The 22,347-nt window shown below is 44.7% G+C and overlaps 1 protein-coding gene across 1 annotated transcript in view; it reads left to right on the forward strand.

Moving 5' to 3' along the window:
* Window positions 1-161: 161 nt before the first annotated feature.
* The window catches only part of KIAA0753 (KIAA0753 ortholog), a 44,650-nt gene continuing 22,464 nt past the window's right edge, over window positions 162-22,347 (forward strand). Inside the window, exons 1-9 of the mRNA XM_069761257.1 lie at window positions 162-393; window positions 8,699-9,257; window positions 9,505-9,611; window positions 10,656-10,718; window positions 11,247-11,468; window positions 11,609-11,816; window positions 15,409-15,605; window positions 20,004-20,161; window positions 21,524-21,640. Of these exons, the coding sequence (XP_069617358.1) occupies window positions 370-393; window positions 8,699-9,257; window positions 9,505-9,611; window positions 10,656-10,718; window positions 11,247-11,468; window positions 11,609-11,816; window positions 15,409-15,605; window positions 20,004-20,161; window positions 21,524-21,640 (1,655 nt within the window). The 5' untranslated portion in view covers window positions 162-369. The remainder of the gene's footprint in view (window positions 394-8,698; window positions 9,258-9,504; window positions 9,612-10,655; window positions 10,719-11,246; window positions 11,469-11,608; window positions 11,817-15,408; window positions 15,606-20,003; window positions 20,162-21,523; window positions 21,641-22,347) is intronic.

Genomic DNA, 22,347 nt, shown 5'->3' on the forward strand with positions numbered 1-22,347 from the left:
GCGCTGTAGACAAAACACAGCATTCATAGCAATGGCAGCTACAGACTTCACGTTCTGTTCAATCGACGAGCACGACATCTTTCTTTTATTAGTCTATTCAAACAAAAGAAACTTTATTGATAAAGCTCCCGCGCATGTAAACGTTATTACCGCCCGTAAGTGGCTTCCTATTAGGTTTGGGCCGCGCGGGCACTCGTAGTTGCTCAGCAGTTGTCATGGCGCCGGTTTCAACTGCTGTATAGAAAGGAAATGGAGGTCGGAATGAGCAGATGTACGTGTTATTCACAAGGAAGAGAAATGGAAGGGTCCAATGTGGGGAAGTAATGGGGGAGGACAGTGAGCGCGGCCCCTCACACACGAGCAGCAGTCATGGAGCGGCACAGGGGGACACAGGTGAGACTTAGCTGATGGCGGCTGACAGGGTGTGCTGGGAGTTGTAGTTGCACAACAGCTGTTCTCCTCGGTCGCTGCGGTATGCCATCACTTTATAACAGGTGGGGACCTGCCGCACCCCCAACAATGGCGGGACCCCCAACAATGGCGGGACCCCTAACAATGGCGGGACCCCCAACAATGGCGGGACCCCCAACAATGGCGGGACCCCCAACAATGGCGGGACCCCCAGCAATGGCGGGACCCCCAACAATGGCGGGACCCCCAACAATGGCGGACCCCCAACAATGGCGGGACCCCCAACAATGGCGGGACCCCCAGCAATGGCGGACCCCCAGCAATGGCGGACCCCCAACAATGGCGGGACCCCCAACAATGGCGGACCCCCAACAATGGCGGACCCCCAACAATGGCGGGACCCCCAACAATGGCGGGACCCCCAACAATGGCGGACCCCCAACAATGGCGGGACCCCCAACAATGGCGGGACCCCCAGCAATGGCGGGACCCCCAGCAATGGCGGGACCCCCAACAATGGCGGGACCCCCAACAATGGCGGACCCCCGCACTGCTCCGCTCCTAATATCTGTGTAATGTCACAATCTAATCTCTTCCAATATGCTTTAATTGAAAATCCCTCTCCCCCGTACTGTAACTGATTTTTTTAATAGTACTTTCTCTTTAACCCCTTCATGACCTTGGGATTTTCCCTTTTTCCGTGTTCGTTTTTCGCTCCCCTCCTTCCCAGCGCCATAACTTTTTTATTTTTCCGTCCATATGGCCATGTGAGGGCTTGTTTTTTGCAGGACGAGTTGTACTTTTGAACCACATCATTGGTTTTACCATGACGTGTACTAGAAAATCGGAAAAAAAATTTCAAGTGCGGTGAAATTGCAAAAAAGTGCAATCCCATGCGTGTTTTTTGTTTGGCTTTTGCCGCTATGATTCTCCAGGTCAGTACGAGTTCATAGACACCAAACACGTCTAAGGTTATTTTTTACTAAGGCTAGGTTCACATTGCGCTAGTGCAATCCGTTTAGCGGATACGCTAACGGATTGCGCTAACGCAATGTCCAAAAATGGATTGCGTTCGGCAATCCTGCTAGCGCAAATGCCCGATCTGCGCTAGTGAGGAACGGACCCTGAACGCTGCAAGCAGCATTCGAGGTCCGTCCAAAACTAACGGCACATCGCAGACGCATGCCAAAAATGGCATACGTTAGCGATGCGTTAGCACATTGCGGTCAATGGGTGCGCTAATGGATCCGTTACATGGCGTTAATTGCAACAATTGCGCCATGTAACGGAGTCCGTTAGCGGACACCCACTAACACAATGTGAGCCTAGTCTTAGTGGTGAATAAAAATTCCAAACTTTTCTAAAAAAAAAAAAAAAAATTGCGCCATTTTCCGATACTCGTAGCGTCTCCATTTTTCATGATCTGGGGTCGGGTGAGGGCTTATTTTTGCACACCGAGCTGACGTTTTTAGTGACACCATTTTGGTGCAGATAAGTTCTTTTGATCACCCATTATTGCAGCTTAATGCAATGTCGCGGCGACCAAAAAAACGTAATTTTGGCTTTTTTAATTTTTATACTTTTTTTTTATTGATAGATCGGGCGATTCTGAACACGGCGATACCAAATATGTGTACATTTGATTTTATTTTTATTGTTTTAGTTTGAATGGGGCGAAAGGGGGGTGATTTAACCCCTCTGTGACCTTAGACGTACTATCCCGTCGAGGTGCCCTGGGCTTATCTGACCCTGGACGGGATAGTACGTCATAGCCGATCGGCCGCGCTCACGGGGGGAGCGCGGCCGATCGCGGCCGGGTGTCAGCTGCTTATCGCAGCTGACATCCGGCACTATGTGCCAGGAGCGGTCACGGACCGCCCCCGGCACATTAACCCCTGGCACACCGCGATCAAAGATGATCGCGATGTGCTGGCGGTGCAGGGAAGCACCGCGCAGGGAGGGGGCTCCCTGCGGGCTTCCCTGAGCCCCCCGCAGCAACGCGATGTGATCGCGTTGCTGCGGGGGTCTTACCTCCCTCCCTGCCTGCTCGAGCCCCGGATCCAAGATGGCCGCGGATCCGGGTCCTGCAGGGAGGGAGGTGGCTTCACAGAGCCTGCTCAGAGCAGGCACTGTGAAGGCTGCAGCGCTGCATGTCAGATCAGTGATCTGACAGAGTGCTGTGCAAACTGTCAGATCACTGATCTGTGATGTCCCCCCCTGGGACAAAGTAAAAAAGTAAAAAAAAAATTTTCCAAATGTGTAAAAAAAATAAAAAAAAATATTCCAAAATAATGAAAAAAAAAAAAAATATTATTCCCATAAATACATTTCTTCATCTAAATAAAAAAAAAAAAACCAATAAAAGTACACATATTTAGTATCGCCGCGTCCGTAACGACCCGACCTATAAAACTGTCCCACTAGTTAACCCCTTCAGTAAACACCGTAAGAAAAAAAAAAAAAAACGAGGCAAAAAACAACGCTTTATTATCATACCGCCGAACAAAAAGTGGAATAACACGCGATCAAAAGGACAGATATAAATAACCATGGTACCGCTGAAAGCGTCATATTGTCCCGCAAAAAAAGAGCCGCCATACAGCATCATCAGCAAAAAAATTAAAACGTTATAGTCCTGAGAATAAAGCGATGCAAAAATAATTATTTTTTCTGTAAAATAGTTTTTATCGTATAAAAGCACCAAACCATAAAAAAATGATATAAATGAGGTATCGCTGTAATCGTACTGACTCGAAGAATAAAACTGCTTTATCAATTTTACCAAACGCGGAACGGTATAAACGCCTCCCCCAATAGAAATTCATGAATAGCTGGCTTTTGGTCATTCTTCCTCACAAAAATCGGAATAAAAAGCGATAAAAAAATGTCACGTGCCCAAAAATGTTTTCAATAAAAACGTCAACTCGTCCCGCAAAAAACAAGACCTCACATGACTCTGTGGACCAAAATATGGAAAAATTATAGCTCTCAAAATGTGGTATTGCAAAAAATATTTTTTGCAATAAAGAGGGTCTTTCAGTGTGTGACGGCTGACGGCTGCCAATCATAAAAATCAGCTAAAAAACTCGCTATAAAAGTAAATCAAACCCCCCTTCATCACCCCCTTAGTTAGGGAAAAATAAAAAAAAATGTATTTATTTCCATTTTCCCATTAGGGCTAGGGCTAGGGTTAGGGCTAGGGTTAGGGCTAGGGTTAGGGCTAGGGCTAGGGTTAGGGCTAGGGTTAGGGTTAGGGCTAGGGCTAGGGCTAGGGCTAGGGTTAGGGCTAGGGTTAGGGCTAGAGTTAGGGCTAGGGTTAGGGTTAGGGTTGGGGCTACAGTTAGGGTTGGGGCTAAAGTTAGGGTTAGGGTTTAGATTACATTTACAGTTGGGAATAGGGTTGGGATTAGGGTTAGGGGTGTGTCAGGGTTAGAGGTGTGGTTAGGGTTACCGTTGGAATTAGGGTTAGGGGTGTGTTTAGATTAGGGTTTCAGTTATAATTGGGGGGTTTCCACTGTTTCGGCACATCAGGGGCTCTCCAAACACGACATGGCGTCCGATCTCAATTCCAGCCAATTCTGCGTTGAAAAAGTAAAACAGTGCTCCTTCCCTTCCGAGCTCTCCTGTGTGCCCAAACAGGGGTTTACCCCAACATATGGGGTATCAGCGTACTCAGGACAAATTGGACAACAACTTTTGTGGACCAATTTCTCCTGTTACCCTTGGGAAAATACAAAACTGGGGGCTAAAAAATAATTTTTGTGGGAAAACAAAAAGATTTTTTATTTTCACGGCTCTGCGTTATAAACTGTAGTGAAACACTTGGGGGTTCAAAGTTCTCACAACACATCTAGATAAGTTCATTGAGGGGTCTAGTTTCCAATATGGGGTCACTTGTGGGGGGTTTCTACTGTTTAGGTACATTAGGGGCTCTGCAAACGCAATGTGACGCCTGCAGACCAATCCATCTAAGTCTGCATTCCAAATGATGCTCCTTCCCTTCCGAGCCCTCCCATGCGCCCAAACGGTGGTTCCCCCCCACATATCGGGTATCAGCGTACTCAGGACAAATTGGACAACAACATTTAGGGTCCAATTTCTCCTGCTAACCTTGGAAAAATACAAAACTGGGGGCTAAAATATAATTTTTGTGGAAAAAAAAATATTTTTTATTTGCATGGCTCTGCGTTATAAACTGTAGTGAAATACTTGGGGGTTCAAAGCTCTCACAACACATCAAGATGAGTTCCTTAGGGGGTCTACTTTCCAAAATGGTGTCACTTGTGGGGGGTTTCTACTGTTTAGGTACATTAGGGGCTCTGCAAACGCAATGTGACGCCTGCAGACCATTCCATCTAAGTCTGCATTCCAAATGGCGCTCCTTCCCTTCCGAACCCTCCCATGCGCCCAAACGGTGGTTCCCCCCCACATATGGGGTATCAGCGTACTCAGGACAAATTGGACAACAACTTTTGGGGTCCAATTTCTCCTGTTACCCTAGGGAAAATACAAAACTGGGGGCTAAAAAATAATTTTTGTGGGAAAAAAATTTTGTTTTATTTTTACGGTTCTGCATTATAAACTTCTGTGAAGCACTTGGTGGGTCAAAGTGCTCACCACACCTCTAGATAAGTTCCTTAGGGGGTCTACTTTCCAAAATGGTGTCACTTGTGGGGGGTTTCAATGTTTAGGCACATCAGTGGCTCTCCAAACGCAACATGGCGTCCCATCTCAATTTCTGTCAATTTTGCATTGAAAAGTCAAACTGCGCTCCTTCCCTTCCGAGCTCTCCCATGCGCCCAAACAGTGGTTTACTGCCACATATGGGGTATCAGCGTACTCAGGACAAATTGGACAACAACTTTTTGGGTCCAATTTCTCCTGTTACCCTTGGTAAAATAAAACAAATTGGAGCTGAAGTAAATTTTTTGTGTAAAAAAGTTAAATGTTCATTTTTATTTAAACATTCCAAAAATTCCTATTAAACACCTGAAGGGTTAATAAACTTCTTGAATGTGGTTTTGAGCACCTTGAGGGGTGCAGTTTTTAGAATGGTGTCACACTTGGGCATTTTCTATCATATAGACCCCTCAAAATGACTTCAAATGAGACGTGGTCCCTAAAAAAAAAATGGTGTTGTAAAAATGAGAAATTGCTGGTCAACTTTTAACCCTTATAACTCCCTAACAAAAAAAAAAATTGGTTCCAAAATTATGCTGATGTAAAGGAGACATGTGGGAAATGTTACTTATTAAGTATTTTGTGTGACATATCTCTGTGATTTAATTCCATAAAAATTCAAAGTTTGAAAATTGCGAAATTTTCAAAATTTTCGCCAAATTTCCGTTTTTTTCACAAATAAACGCAGGTACTATCAAAGAAATTTTACCACTATCATGAAGTACAATATGTCACGAGAAAACAGTGTCAGAATCACCAGGATCCGTTGAAGCGTTTCGGAGTTATAACCTCATAAAGGGACAGTGGTCAGAATTGTAAAAATTGGCCTGGTCATTAACGTGCAAACCACCCTTGGGGGTAAAGGGGTTAAACTTTTATATTTTTTTATTTATTTCATTTTTTTTTTTTAACTTTTTTTAAACTTTTGCCATGCTTCAATAGCCTCCATGGAAGGCTAGAAGCTGGCATAGCCTGATCGGCTCTGCTACATAGCAGCGATCATCAGATCGCTCCTATGTAGCTGAATTACTGGCTTGCTATGAGCGCCAACCACAGGGTGGCGCTCACAACAAGCCGGCATCAGTAACCATAGAGCTCTCAAGGAGACCTCTGGTTACCATGCCGACGCATCGCTGACCCCCGATCATGTGATGGGGTCGGCGATGAGCGCATTTCCGGCCGGAAGCGGTAGATAAATGCCGCTGTCAGCGTTTGACAGCGGAATTTATCTAGTTAATAGCGGCGGGTGGATCGCGATTCCACTCACCGCCATTGCGCGCACATATCAGCTGTTCAAAACAGCTGACATGTCGCGGCTTTGATGTGGCCTCACCCCCAGACCCCACATCAAAGCAGGGGATCTGACCTCGGACATACTATCACGTCCGAGATCAGAAAGGGGTTAATACTTTGAGAATCGCAGTGCATGCTGGTCATCAGGGGCAGGGGCTGCAGTCACTCACTGAGACGAGTTGTCCTTACTGCAGCCTCTGCCTGAAACGAGTTGTCAGTCATTGCCGCAGCCTCTGCCCCTGCCTGAAAGGAGTCGTCATTGCCGCAGCCTCTGCCCCTGCCTGAAAGGAGTCGTCATTGCCGCAGCCAGGCTGCCTGAAACGAGTTGTCATAGTCATTGCCGCAGCCTCTGCCCCTGCCTGTAAGGAGTCGTCATTGCCGCAGCCTCTGCCATTTCCCTGAAACGCATACCTCCCAACTTTTGAAGATGGGAAAGAGGGACAAAGTTTGCAGCAAATTTTAGGCCAGGCCTGTGACCACACCCATTCATAACTAGTCACACCCATATCCACGTCCCAACCACACCCATTTAGCACTGCTGATCACACTGTTTCATAAAGAATAATTATAAACAAAAAAAATATGGCCCCACAATGCTCCATACTGTATAATGACCGCACATGATGCTCCATACTGTATAATGACCACACATGATGCTCCATACTGTATAATGATCACACATGATGCTCCATACTGTATAATGATCACACATAGTGCTCCATACTGTATAATGGCCACACATGATGCTCCATACTGTATAATGGCCACACATGATGCTCCATACTGTATAATGGCCACACATGATGCTCCATACTATATAATGGCCACACATGATGCTCCATACTGTATAATGGCCACACATGATGCTCCATACTGTATAATGGCCACACATGATGCTCCATACTGTATAATGGCCACACATGATGCTCCATACTGTATAATGGCCACACATGATGCTCCATACTGTATAATGACCGCACATGATGCTCCATACTGTATAATGACCACACACGATGCTCCATACTGTATATTGGCCGCACATGATACTTTGTACCGTATAATGGCCACACATAGCTACTCCTACACACGCAGCTGCGCTCACACTTTGCACACACGGCTCCGCTCCGTACACACGCGCTCTGCTCCGTACACACGCGCTCTGCTCCGTACACACGCGGCTCCGCTCCGTACACCTCGTACACATTTAGCTCCGCTTCATACACCTGACCTCGTACACACATGGCTCTGCTATATCCACACTGTAAACACCTCCTGACCCCACACATAAGGCAGCTTACTTACCTCATCCAGCAGCACCATGGCAAGTTGGGTATGCAGTATTCAGTGTCAGAACACACACGACATGCAGACGCACTACGCACAGAACTTTATGCTCAGTAAGCACCTCCATGAGAAGGTATGCATTGTAATACTTGCCTTACAAAGGAAACTCCACCGACTCTTCTTCCCGCTCCATCCTTCCTAGCTGCCGCTCAGCCCTTCTCCTGATTGGTGGATGGGCCTGTCAGACAAGTCTCCAGCAATCAATCTCCGGCGGTGCATTCCCTAACAGAATTCTAAACACAAGAGTGCGCACTGTAATACCCAGGTTTGTCTCCAGATGTTCTACTGACATCACTGAGGACGGCCATTTTTCCAAAGATAAAAACCTACTTAGTTTTTATTAGGCGGCGTTTATAAAATGGCATCGGTAATGGAGTCATAAATTCTCCACACCTCCCAACCAGTGCGGGACATGCTTGTCTCGGCCGTGACAGCGGGGGAGACTGTCAAAATCGTGACAGTCCCGCTGGATCCGGGACGGTTGGGAGGTATGGAAACGAGTCGTCATCGTCATTGCCGCAGCTCTGTCCCCTCCCTCAAACAAGTCATCTACATTATATATACACCGGTTTAGGGGAAAAATAGTTTTAGACGGATTCTCAAAAGCAAAATATACTGCCTTCCCATAGCACAGTTCATGTGTGATCACAGGTGGTCTGATCGCAGGAACAGGGGTCCTACAATTCCTTATGTACCTGGATTGATGGTGCCCATGAGTAATCCCCTCTCTGGGACAGACAGAACAGCCATCAGTCCTGTGAGTGATAGATATAACGATAATTCACCTTTTGCTTATTCTGACCTCACCCCTGTCTGTAGTAGATGAAGGGATGGCCCGGACGTTGCTTCCTGTGAGAACTGTAATGGCGGCCATATTGGAAGCCCTCTCACTTTTCCAGCAAAGGTTGCATAGATGATTTTGGAGGACAATTCTATGAAATGATTTTCTTTTTTCTTTTTTTGCCCACAGCTTCGATTTAATTTGGATGTCCTAACAAACTCAAGTAATTTAGCCGCCCAGTACACGAACCCCTCCCCCATCGTAATAGAGAAGCTTTCCACACCTCAGAATCTATACTCCGACCATTTAGCAGCTGAACATATTCTCCAGAATCCCCGTTCTCCTGTGTCCTTCAGCATCGTCTCTGAGGAGCGGCTGAACCTCGCTGTCCAGCTTGCCAAGAGGGATGTCAGGCGGAAGCATTTACGGGACAAGGTGGTGTGTAAGGAGCAAACGCATCCCGAAACCAATGGGGTGTCAGACAGCCGTGAGAGGAAGAGGGCGAGCAAAGCGCGGGCCACAAGTGGTTCAGTAAAACATGAAGTGACCAGATCTGGGGCCAGAGTGTATGTGTATACCCCAGATCGGAGCAGGATAGACACGGGGGTCTCAGACTCGCCTCCGACACGGGATCCTGGTCCTGGTGAAGGACCTCGGAGAGGAATGGACCCCAGTGAGCACGAGGTGAAGCGTCTACAGAAGGAGCTGCACTCTTACATGCAGAAAATTGAAGAACTTGCTAAGAAAGGTCAGCATTGATTAAAATTTTGCTTAAATGGTGCATGTAAAGCAGTGACCTGATATACTTGCAGCTACCCCTCATATGAAGGACTGCTCTGAGTGTAGAAGGTCTGTTATGTCATGGATGCATCTTATGTCTGTAAATAAAGTGTGAAGAACCCTCTCCAAATTCTGGATGAGACCTGAATTACTACCATGGATTTAATATACAGCGCCTCACTTTCTGCTTTCTCTCATTTCCTGGCCTCTCTCAGAACGCCACAGAGACTCGTTAGATCCATTAGAAGAAGTCCGAGGCCGCATACGCCAGCAGGAGCGAGCTGCCCGGTCGGCCCGGATGCTCTACGTCTTACAGCAGCAGGTAATGACGCTTACGGGTGATAAGTAGGATAATACTGATAAATGGTGCATAGAGGACTCTCGTAAGCCACAAAAGCTGCAGGCGGGGAACGTACTCCCCTCCGAACAGTGTAACATAATGGGAATTGGGGAATAAATCAGTGATAAACCACCGCACTAAAAGCTGCCCATGCAACGCACCGATGCTTACGGGCATAAAAATAGGAAATAAGCCTGGTAATCAGATTGATCTGTAATGATCGTACTTCACTGTTATCAATAATAGCCGAAAAAAAACTGCAGGCAGCAAATAATCAGAACAATAACAAGTAGAAGCTAAGTACAAAATCCAGGGCTCTGGGGGCACAGAAGAAGCCCCCCTTTTACCTCTTTAAAAAAAGAGCTAATACATTTTAAAAAAAGAAAATGCACACCTGTGGTATCGCCCTGTTCAGAAAAGTCCAATCTATCAAAATATAAAAGTAATTAACCCGATCGGTAAACACCATTAATGAAGAAAATTAAAGAGCGCCAACATTACAGTTTTTATCGCTGCAATACCTCAATACAGTAACATGGGATCAAAACGTCGCATCTATCCCAAAATAAGCCGTCACACAGCTGAAAAATAAAACATTACGGGTCTTGGAAAATGTCGACACAACCCCCCCCTTTTTTTTTTTCAAACTTCAGATTTTTTTTTTCCACCATTAAAATACTAAAAAAAACCCTGTACGTTTGGTATAGCCATAGTCGTTCTGATGGGGAAAATCATATTGTGAAGGAATTTTTACCCCAAAATATACACCATAAAAAGAGTTTCCAAAAAAGAATTGTTTTATTTTTTTCTCTACAATTTCACTGCACTTGGAATTTGCAGGGGTTAAAGGGGTTATCCAGGTTTTCTACATTGGTGACCTATGCTTAGTATAAGGTCGTCCAATATCAGATGGCAGGGGTCCGACCTCTGGCACCCTCCACCAAAGCTGTTAGTAGGTGCAGATTTTATGCCACCGTTCACACTGCGCTTATCAGCTTCTAATGTTGTCACTTTTCTATTTAATAGGTAAAAGAAATTCAAGAAGATTTAGAGAAGCTGAGCCCCCAGAAAATCAAACCCGCAAAGAAGGTACGGGAATAAGTGACTGCCAAATGCTCTCTTGTGGTCGCCATGTAGGAAAGGGTCAAGAAAGACTAATCCTGCACAATGTACTTCTTCTGTGTCTGGCGTTTTCCTTTAACCTCTCAAGGTCACAGTCATTTCCTTTTGTGTCTCCGCAGCCATGAGTCTATTTCTGTAGCCATAAGGCGTTCATAGTTATTTTGATGTATAGTCTATCAGGCCCTGCCTATGGCATGCACAGCTAGTTCACCTGGGGCTCCTTTTTGTGCTTCCAGCTACAGTGGTAATCCATTGGCCCCTTTTGGGATTCTGCGGGGGTCAGCGGGGTCTCGCCATTTAGATGCAGTGGTAGCGTTTCACTGCAATATTGCAGCCCTGAATATCCAGAATAGAAGGGGATCATGGCCAATGCAACAATCTTCCGCTTACACCCACTGCTGACGATGTGGGCACAGCTACTGTGCTGCACATCTATGGTGCCCATATGACGCCAGCCCTACTACAAACAATGTTTTGTTTTTGCCTTCCTATCAGACTCGTGCCATGTCTCGACTGGCAGCTATCCACCGAGGAGCCATCCGCGCCCTGCAGCTGTTTATCACACAGTTGAATGAACGTGGCGAACAGCAGATTCCCTCCTTCTATAAGGAGCTCGGACACATCATCCGTCAGTTGTCGCTCTGCACGGCAAAGCTGGAAACCGGAGGTGATCCCGCGGCTTCCAATCTAATCATCTCTATTCTCCAGCGGGTGGAGGTAACTTCACATTACAGTTGTACGATGTCTGTATCATTTTATAGCCCATGTAATCATAATGTCAAACTATTGTTTAAAAGCCAAATGGCTATTGATCTTCCAATTTCCAGCCCCTCTCACACTTTTTTTCATTCACTCAGGACTTGGATGTTCTTCTTGAAACTAAAATATCTTCAGATGCAAGAAAGCCATTGTCACATACGGCTGCAAATAAATCTCCACCTGTGGTAAAGGTTTCAAGAAATGCTGCGTCACCTGTTAGAGAAGCTCGCTGTCCCCAGCCTGTCCATAAAGAAATCACGCATCGGGAGGAGAGCCGGGCACATGTGAATAGACGTCTTGTGGTTGGTAAGACATGGGTCTGTTTAGTTTTACACATTGGATAACTAATCTCTAGTTAGTCTCGAAAATATTTACTTTGGGGAAACTTTGCTGCGGATGTTCTACAAGTGGTCAGTTATGGAGGTGTGCGCCGCTCTACGTGAATGTAATATGCAGTAATGCAAAAGGTACAAATAGAAGAACCTTAAATAAGTTATGTCCTAACATTACTAGGTTATCTATCTATGAAAAAAATGAAAGCAGCATTCCATCAAGAATTTAGGATAAACTGTGATTTAATAGCCCATTGGGCAGCACACTGCAGCGCCAAAACATGCAAACTTGAAAACACGAAATTTGAACTGCATTACTGCACTAGAAATATGAAAAATGAGAGCTTTTAGCGCATAAAAATGGCCATATTTATGTGTACCTCGTAGCCACTGAATGGGTACATGTGAAACCTCTTCTTGGACTCAAATTCTCTCTTTCTGTGGAGGGGTATTGGACCTACTATAATTAAAACACCTGTGGCTAGGAGGCGGGGAATGCACGATCAGAAGGCTAAAGAATACATTTCAAAAACCTGACCTGCACATCCAAACATAGACTGAGTGTGAACAGGTGCTGAACCCAGAGTCGCCAACTCGTATATAGTTAAATAAATAGGGCAGCACACTGCAGCGCCAAAACATGCAAACTTGAAAACACGAAATTTGAACTGCATTACTGCACTAGAAATATGAAAAATGAGAGCTTTTAGCGCATAAAAATGTATTCTTTAGCCTTCTGATCGTGCACTCCCCGCCTCCTAGCCACAGGTGTTTTAATTATAGTAGGTCCAATACCCCTCCACAGAAAGAGAGAATTTGAGTCCAAGAAGAGGTTTCACATGTACCCATTCAGATGGAGACGTTTATTCTCGGTGAGGTAGGTCAAGCGTAGGACCTCGTATAAGAGAGATGCCGTAAAGTGGCTACGAGGTACACATAAATATGGCCATTTTTATGCGCTAAAAGCTCTCATTTTTCATATTTCTAGTGCAGTAATGCAGTTCAAATTTCGTGTTTTCAAGTTTGCATGTTTTGGCGCTGCAGTGTGCTGCCCTTTTTACTTAACTATATACGAGTTGGCGACTCTGGGCTCAGCACCTGTTCACACTCAGTCTATGTTTGGATGTGCAGGTCAGGTTTTTGAAATGTATTCTTTAGCCTTCTGATCGTGCACTCCCCGCCTCCTAGCCACAGGTGTTTTAATTATAGTAGGTCCAATACCCCTCCACAGAAAGAGAGAATTTGAGTCCAAGAAGAGGTTTCACATGTACCCATTCAGATGGAGACGTTTATTCTCGGTGAGGTAGGTCAAGCGTAGGACCTCGTATAAGAGAGATGCCATAAAGTGGCTACGAGGTACACATAAATATGGCCATTTTTATGTGCTAAAAGCTCTCATTTTTCATATTTCTAGTGCAGTAATGCAGTTCAAATTTCGTGTTTTCAAGTTTGCATGTTTTGGCGCTGCAGTGTGCTGCCCTTTTTACTTAACTATATACGAGTTGGCGACTCTGGGTTCAGCACCTGTTCACACTCAGTCTATGTTTGGATGTGCAGGTCAGGTTTTTGAAATGTATTAATAGCCCATTGGGGCTCAGCAACGTTTCGGTGCTGTTGAGAACCTTTCTCAGGTGTCTATCTATCGTATACATTTATTTCACATTGCGTTACTGCCGCATTTACTATATGTATGAATGTTATCTACTTGGGACTCATTCTGATCAGCTTGTGTGAGCCAATCCCCTTAGTAAGGTGCTCCTCTGCTTTTGTATGGATGACTTAAGGTACCTTCACACATAACGATTTCTTTAACGATATCGTTGCTTTTTGTGACGTAGCAACGATATCGTTAACGAAATCGGTATGTGTGACAGCGACCAACGATCAGGCCCCTGCTGGGAGATCGTTGGTCGCTGCGAATGATCAGGACCTTTTTTTTGGTCGCTGATCACCCGCTGTGATCGCTGAATCGGCGTGTGTGACGCTGAATCGGCGTGTGTGACGCCGATCCAGCGATGTGTTCACTGGTAACCAGGGTAAATATTGGTTTACTAAGCGCAGGGCTGCGCTTAGTAGCCCGATGTTTACCCTGGTTACCATTGTAAAAGTTAAAAATAATAGTACATACTCACATTCCGATGTCTGTCACGTCCCCCGGTGTCAGCTTCCTTGCACTGTGTCAGCGCCGGCCGGCCGTAAAGCAGAGCACAGCGGTGACGTCACCGCTGTGCTTTACGGCCGGCCGGCGCTGACACAGTGCAGGGAAGCTGATGCCGGGGGACGTGACAGACATCGGAATGTGAGTATGCACTATTTTTTTTTTTTTTTTTTTTTTTACTTTTACAATGGTAACCAACGGCCCTGCGCTTAGTAACCCGATATTTACCCTGGTTACCCGGGGACTTCGGCATCGTTGAAGACAGTTTCAACGATGCCAAAGTCGTTCCCCTGATCGTTGGTCGCTGGAGAGAGCCGTCTGTGTGACAGCTCCCCAGCGACCACACAACGACTTACCAACGACCACGGCCAGGTCGTATCGCTGGTCGTGATCGTTGGTAAGTCATTTAGTGTAACGGTACCTTTATTCCCAGGATAGATGATTAATATCAGATTAGTGGAGGTCTGACACCCGGCTAAGTGGATCTGCAGCACCTACAACAAATAGTTGATGGCAGAGCATTGTTCTCTGCGGCTGTCAACATTGTCTGCGCTGTTGTCCACAAGAGCAGCTGACCAGTGGGGTTGCTGGGTGTCTGACCCACAAAAACAAACAATTAGCAGGACAACCGCATTCATATCGCTCCCTACAGAAAACATATTTGCTTCTCTGTGGTTCAAATCTGCAGAGAAAACATGTGATTGGTAGGATTCTGCATTATTCTGTTTAAAAATAACAGCAATGGGCAACAAATGCCTAAAACAGAGGAAGGCACTACCACCCCCCACTGTACCATGGAAAAAAGTCAGCACCTCCTGACCAAGCAAAATGTGCAATTGTGGATATGTGATTACAATGCAAGAAATTCAGCAATACTCTGCCAGTGCTTAGATGTATCGAGCATATAAATTATTTTCAGTTGTTACTTCTGTCGTTACAATTCATTTTTGTTCAGTCCTAATTCTATCATCCCAAAGAACAATGTGAACTACAGCAACAGAACAGCAGAAAAGTGAGGCAGATTTATGTGCGATTTATGGGCTAAGCTTGCTGTTAAATCTCTATGATACTGTTATGTGTGTCATTAGTGCTGGTCACCCATTAGATCATATAGATGTCATAAAAGGGGGCTCCCAATTTAGGACCCCAGTCTGTCACTTGAAACAGAAGTTTTGCAAAAAGCGCTTCCTGGTCTGGCAGAACTTCCAGCCATCACCCATTAGTATGAGCGGCTAATATGTGTGATGCTTCATTTTCCCCAGCAGTCGCTGGTCATTGTGGATAGGGAAGCAGGACCTGCAATCACCGGGGTTACATCTTTTGTCACCACTTTCATCTGCTAGATGTGATGTTCCTCCCACATATAATAATGATGAAAACCCGCTGTTTTCCCATTTCCTTTATGCAGATGACCCTCCCGAATCCATGCACGCTGCAGTGCAAACAGAACCCACCCCACCGCATCAGCCATCTACTCCAGAGAGACGATCGGCTCTACGATCAGGTCTAGAAGCCTTAATTCAATCCGGACACCTGAAAGGACTGCACAGAAGTTCCATGGGGCAGAACAAGAGCAGAGGAGTGCTGATTCCCCAGAGGCCAAAGGTACAAAGTGCACGGACATGCCAGCGATCATGGCAGGTCTGATTTATTAAGTGCGAGTATACTCCATGAATAATTCTGGAGCATCTCTTTGTCAAACGGGACTGATTGGACAAGGTTAGGGCGCAATCAGACTGCTGTATTAATTAGACCGAGATCAAAACCCAGTGCACGGACTCGCTGGTGGCTGTCCTGACCCAAGCGTGACCGCTTCATGTATTTCTATGCAGCTGTCACCATCTGGTCAAGAGATCCGCCGGCCAGTCTGTGCACTGCATTCTGATTTATTCAACTGTTTGATTGCACCCATTAAGGGGTATGCCCTTCACCAAGATCCGATCCCAATACCAAAGAGGTGCGAAACCGGCTAAATAAGATTAAAATAGATAAATCTCCGGGTCCGGATGGCATACACCCACGAGTACTAAGGGAACTAAGTAATGTAATAGATAAACCATTATTTCTTATTTTTAGGGACTTTATAGCGACCGGATCTGTTCCGCAGGACTGGCGCATAGCAAATGTGGTGCCAATATTCAAAAAGGGCTCTAAAAGTGAATCTGGAAATTATAGGCCAGTAAGTCTAACCTCTATTGTTGGTAAAATATTTGAAGGGTTTCTGAGGGATGTTATTCTGGATTATCTCAATGAGAATAACTGTTTAACTCCATATCAGCATGGGTTTATGAGAAATCGCTCCTGTCAAACCAATCTAATCAGTTTTTATGAAGAGGTAAGCTATAGGCTGGACCACGGTGAGTCATTGGACGTGGTATATCTCGATTTTTCCAAAGCGTTTGATACCGTGCCGCACAAGAGGTTGGTACACAAAATGAGAATGCTTGGTCTGGGGGAAAATGTGTGTAAATGGGTTAGTAACTGGCTTAGTGATAGAAAGCAGAGGGTGGTTATAAATGGTATAGTCTCTAACTGGGTCGCTGTGAACAGTGGGGTACCGCAGGGGTCAGTATTGGGACCTGTTCTCTTCAACATATTCATTAATGATCTGGTAGAAGGTTTACACAGTAAAATATCGATATTTGCAGATGATACAAAACTATGTAAAGCAGTTAATACAAGAGAACATAGTATTCTGCTACAGATGGATCTGGATAAGTTGGAAACTTGGGCTGAAAGGTGGCAGATGAGGTTTAACAATGATAAATGTAAGGTTATACACATGGGAAGAAGGAATCAATGTCACCATTACACACTGAATGGGAAACCACTGGGTAAATCTGACAGGGAGAAGGACTTGGGGATCCTAGTTAATGATAAACTTACCTGGAGCAGCCAGTGCCAGGCAGCAGCTGCCAAGGAAAACAGGATCATGGGGTGCATTAAAAGAGGTCTGGATACACATGATGAGAGCATTATACTGCCTCTGTACAAATCCCTAGTTAGACCGCACATGGAGTACTGTGTCCAGTTTTGGGCACCGGTGCTCATGAAGGATATAATGGAACTAGAGAGAGTACAAAGGAGGGCAACAAAATTAATAAAGGGGATGGGAGAACTACAATACCCAGATAGATTAGCGAAATTAGGATTATTTAGTCTAGAAAAAAGACGACTGAGGGGCGATCTAATAACCATGTATAAGTATATAAGGGGACAATACAAATATCTCGCTGAGGATCTGTTTATACCAAGGAAGGTGACGGGCACAAGGGGGCATTCTTTGCGTCTGGAGGAGAGAAGGTTTTTCCACCAACATAGAAGAGGATTCTTTACTGTTAGGGCAGTGAGAATCTGGAATTGCTTGCCTGAGGAGGTGGTGATGGCGAACTCAGTCGAGGGGTTCAAGAGAGGCCTGGATGTCTTCCTGGAGCAGAACAATATTGTATCATACAATTATTAGGTTCTGTAGAAGGACGTAGATCTGGGGATTTATTATGATGGAATACAGGCTGAACTGGGTGGACAAATGTCTTTTTTCGGCCTTACTAACTATGTTACTATGTTACTAATATGGAGTAGGTGTAGTAATTTTAGCAAATGCCTCCAGTTAGAAATGTAGCATAGTTTTTCTGATTTGCTATTAGTGATGAGCGAATGTACTCAGAATAAGATGTTGTCTGAGATTCTTGGGCGTGCTCGATATGTTCGAGTGCCTGCGGCTGCATGTGTTGCAGCTGTTAGAACAAATAGGCAATGAATCATGGAGCCGCGGGGACTCAAACACGTTATTTAGGCATGGCCTTATAACACCTTATCTGAGCACCTTCGCTCATCACATTTCTAATTGGAGGTATTTGCTAATATTAATGCTAATTATTATTATTACATCTACGACATATTAGGGTAGGATCTTGGAGATAGGAATACCCCTTTTAAGGCTTCCTACACACATCTGAATAAAAGATGCACATGAAAAATGGTACTGGTGTCATCAGTATTGTCCATCTGTGTGTCTGTTTTTACCATCAGTGTCATCAGTATTTCACCCGTATGGATAAAAGAAAAAGATAAATTACAAAGCTTCTGCTATACTTTGCAATGTTAAACACAGACTGTACGCTGACGCCATCCCTCTGCTGTCTTCATGGACCCATAGATGTGTATTGGCCCTCGTGATCTGTGCTACTAGAAAAAAACACATGTGCATAGCACCATAGGTTATACTGGGTACGTGTGGTATCTGAAAAAAAAACCAGATACTACCTGTACTGGAGAAACACAGAAGTGTAAAGGAGGCCTAAGACTATATATGGACACCCCCCTATCTGGTAATCCCCTATAAAAACAAGTCTGGGAGGAATTACAGACACATAGGCCAATTTAGGGTCCTAAGATCAGATGCTCCAGGATTGTTATTTTATGAGAAATGCAAGTATTCACCAAACCAATCTGAGGGGTGACGTGTCCTCTATAATGATGGGCACAGGTAGGGTGTGTCCACAATCAGTAAACACTGCGGGTTGGATGCTGCGTACTTCCGCAACATCCAACCCGTAGTGCCCAGATATTTCAGCATAGTGGCTGTATTTCAAGAAATCCCATCTCCACCATGCATCCACAGACGCCTTCTGCTCACCCGTGGAGACCGACATGCGGTGCATCTCTTCAGACCGCAGCATGGCAATTTTTCTTGTGGATACTGGAGTCTCTGCAAGATAAATCTCACCCATACAATGAATGGGACGCATTGAATCTGCACGGGTCAGTGGACACATGCGGATTCACCTGCGTTCAGTAGATTGCAGCACTGTGTATGTAGTGAACATACACTGCTTCCAAAGCGATGCCACTTCCGGATTGTTGGCACATACCCTTAGTAGTGTTTAAAGGGAACCTGTCACCTGAAAAAAATGCTATTACCGTGCAGATATGGGGTTAATCGACAGGTTAATAGCTTTACTAACCTGCCCGGTGCCCGCACTTAACCGAACCACTTTGTAGAACCACTTTGCTGTTCCTATTCTTAGTCTTTGGAGCATTTGTCTTAAGCTTCAGTCTTTGGAAACACCTGAGGACACATCACTTCTTTGAAGCATTTTCTGGAGGAATCTGCTCCAAATTAAGCACTATCCAATCAAAAGGCTTCAGAAAACATCCTAGGAAAACGCTTCAGGAATCAAACAATAACCTATAAAAGTTCCACAAATAAGGAGAGATTTTTTTTTAATGATTTCCACAACAAAACTCAGAATTTTTCACCACCTCATACAAAAAAAATTTATGACTCCGATTCATGAAGACCAGTGTTCATGCCGATCTTAATGAGGAGAGAGGGCTGGAATCCGATGACCCCGATTCATTAAGAGGCACATGCTGCTTAATGAATCGGGAGCATATGACCGGTGGCGTGCACCTCGTTGTGCGACTCGCCACCAATCTTCATCCAGTCCCTGGTGGTGGAAGATTTGTGGAGTTGTGAACGCCGTCCCTCATGAATTTGCCAAGCGATGGTCGCTACACCCCCGTCACCCCCAGGTCCACCCACTTTGTCAGACCTTGGCGAGGATGGCGTAAGAACGCCAAAAATTGCTAAATTTTAGTAAAGTCTTGAGGTACACCAAAATATTTTTATGTTGACTGACTGGGGTAAATGCTTTGATGAATCGTGCCGTGTATACAAACCTGTTACCACAACACCTACTCGAAGTGACATGTCCAGCACTGTCGACGCGTTTCTTTTGCCACTTGGCAAACATTGTGGTTAGAAAATGTATTTGGGACCCTGATGGTTTTGACTATAAGAAAATTACTTTGTTAGATTTTGAGCACTTTATTATAAATGCCTGGAATGTAGGAATCGACCTCTGATATCACAGCCTCAGTAGCATACATTTGTTTAGTACAGTTTTTATAGGAAAGTATTCTAGACATTTCACATTTTTTGATGTTTCATTTTTGCTATGTTTTATATCGTAATTATTTGACGCGGTCTTCTCTTAGGGCTTCCAGCAGCCTCGACAGACTGAGCCGTCCCAGCGGTCACGTTTCCAGGAGAAAACGGTGTCGTTCAAACTGAAGGAGAATCGTCCAGTTCTCAAAGAGAAGAAAACTCCTTGGATACCCCCCAATCCGACCTCTCCTTCGCCATCCCCCAAAAGGTTCAGAATTACAATGCTTTATGAACATGCGGCTGACGACCGGTATGACAGTGTAACGGGCCAATAGACGAGCAAAGCCACAAAAAGGAAAAGTGCAAAATATTTTAGAAAAGCTTTGCTCCAAATACTAAGGTATTCTGACTGCTGCCTGGAGAAAAATCCAAGTGAGGACAGTAACGTTTGTCAGAAATGGATCACACGCACAGAAACTGGATGAGAGGTGGAAAATGGCCGTCGTGGTCGACATTTATGCCGCATCTTTGGCCTCTTTATAGATGGTTTCCACAGATAAATCAGTGGCGGCAAAGATTGGACCAGGCATAAATTCTGGCCAAATCTACCCTTCGTGTATAAAAATGTTAACCCCCCTTCATTACTAGGCTATTTTTTTTTCTTCTCCCCTATTTGCAAGAGCCATAACTTTTTATTTTTCTGTTCGTATAACCTTATGAGGGCTCGATTATAGCAGGCACGTTGTACTTCTGAATGACGCCATTTATTTTATCATGTGATGCAGTGAAACACAGGGATAAAAATTGCGTTGAAATTACAAAAAAAAAGTGCAATTCCACAATTGTCTTTGGGTTATTTTCTTTACCAGGTTCACTATATGGTAAAACTGACAGTATGCAGATGCCAAATTTTATAGCTTATTTTTTTTTTTTTTTTAGGGGGCTGCACTACATTCCAACCATTGCTGTTAGAGGCAGATGATGGCGTTATACTTAAGCAATCATCTGCTGGGAAAGATGCAGGCTCGGCTTGCAAGCCTGATTCGAAGTCAGGGACCCAACATATGATGTAACTGTTTATGTCGGGAAGGGATTCAAGGGAACCTTTCACTAAATTCTAGACACAGTGGCATTTTAGAGAAAAGATAGTTTAAAATATCCGGCTGGCGTCTATAGCATGAGACTTGACCTGACTCGTCCACTTGTGTCCTCAGCCATGTTCTCCCTGCACCGCTCCATTATGATTGATAAGCCTCTCGCTATACCCTCACGTGATTGGGACCTGTAATCAGCTCTAGCAGGGGGCAGAAGCCGGCCTGGGATGTCATCGGACTAGTCAAGTATGTCCACTTAGTCCTTGCAAGCTATGTGTCCCCTGTAGCACCGCAGCTTTTCAGAAAGAACTTACCTGGCTGCAGTCACGCAGCTCGGCTCTGATTCACGCAGCAGGAATCTAGTGACCGGTTCCCTTTCATTTACTGATTTCTTTGTTTTGTAGAAGTAGCTGCTCATTTATAATTATTTGGACAACATTTTGTGCTTTTATTCTATTTTCCATCTCTAAAGCCAAGTAACCTGTATAGAGACTTTATTTCGGCCAGACCTTAATTGTGTCGCATTTTCAATACAGGGTAAGCTGGAACACCGAAACCAAAAGTTTTAATGTTTCTCCATCTAAAAAATTGGATCAGATCAACTCTCCACTTAGAAGAGAAGCTGAAAAAGACAAAGAAAACGAGATCTCCCGGTAACAATAAAATATATATAATATATTCTACTGCATATTATCTGTATTGTTGAAGGGTTTTCTGGTGGCAAACTTTGCTTTACTCAATGTCCCTGGGCCCGGTTCTGAGTCTCTACCCTGACTTCCGATGCCTGTTTTTATACAGTACTGACGTCATGCCACAACGGTGCAGCCAATCGGTGAGCTCTGCAGCCAATCGGTGAGCTCTGCAGCCAATCGGTGAGCTCTGCAGCCAATCGGTGAGCTCTGCAGCCAATCGGTGAGCTCTGCAGCTCTTGCTTTTGACTGAGGCAAAGCTCCATAGCTCAGCTATCGGGTACAGCGCTGTCGACGTTGCGTCAGTATTGCAGACCAGCGCAGACCCCAAGAGCAGTGGTGAAAGGCGAGTAAAGAAGATTGTTTTATAATCCAGCTATGCTTAGAGATGGGATTTCTGAAACCGGATAAACCTTTAAGCTCTGTTTTGTTCTGTGGGGTTTCTTAATAAAACCATGGATTTCAGTGGTGTTTTTTGCTGATGAAATCCGTCAGCCACTTTGCCTGAAAACAAAACTTTTCTCGTCTCCTGTTTGAAGGCTATTTATTATACTGCAGAATAGTTTTCTACACTATTGTCCCTGGTAAAAAAAAATAAAAATAATATAAAGCTTTTTTTATTTCATTCTTCTATTTTTACTATTAAAAAGGGAGAATTAGAGAAAGGAAAG

The sequence above is a fragment of the Ranitomeya imitator genome, chromosome 3, assembly GCF_032444005.1.
Source record: "Ranitomeya imitator isolate aRanImi1 chromosome 3, aRanImi1.pri, whole genome shotgun sequence".
NCBI classification, from domain to species: domain Eukaryota; kingdom Metazoa; phylum Chordata; class Amphibia; order Anura; family Dendrobatidae; genus Ranitomeya; species Ranitomeya imitator.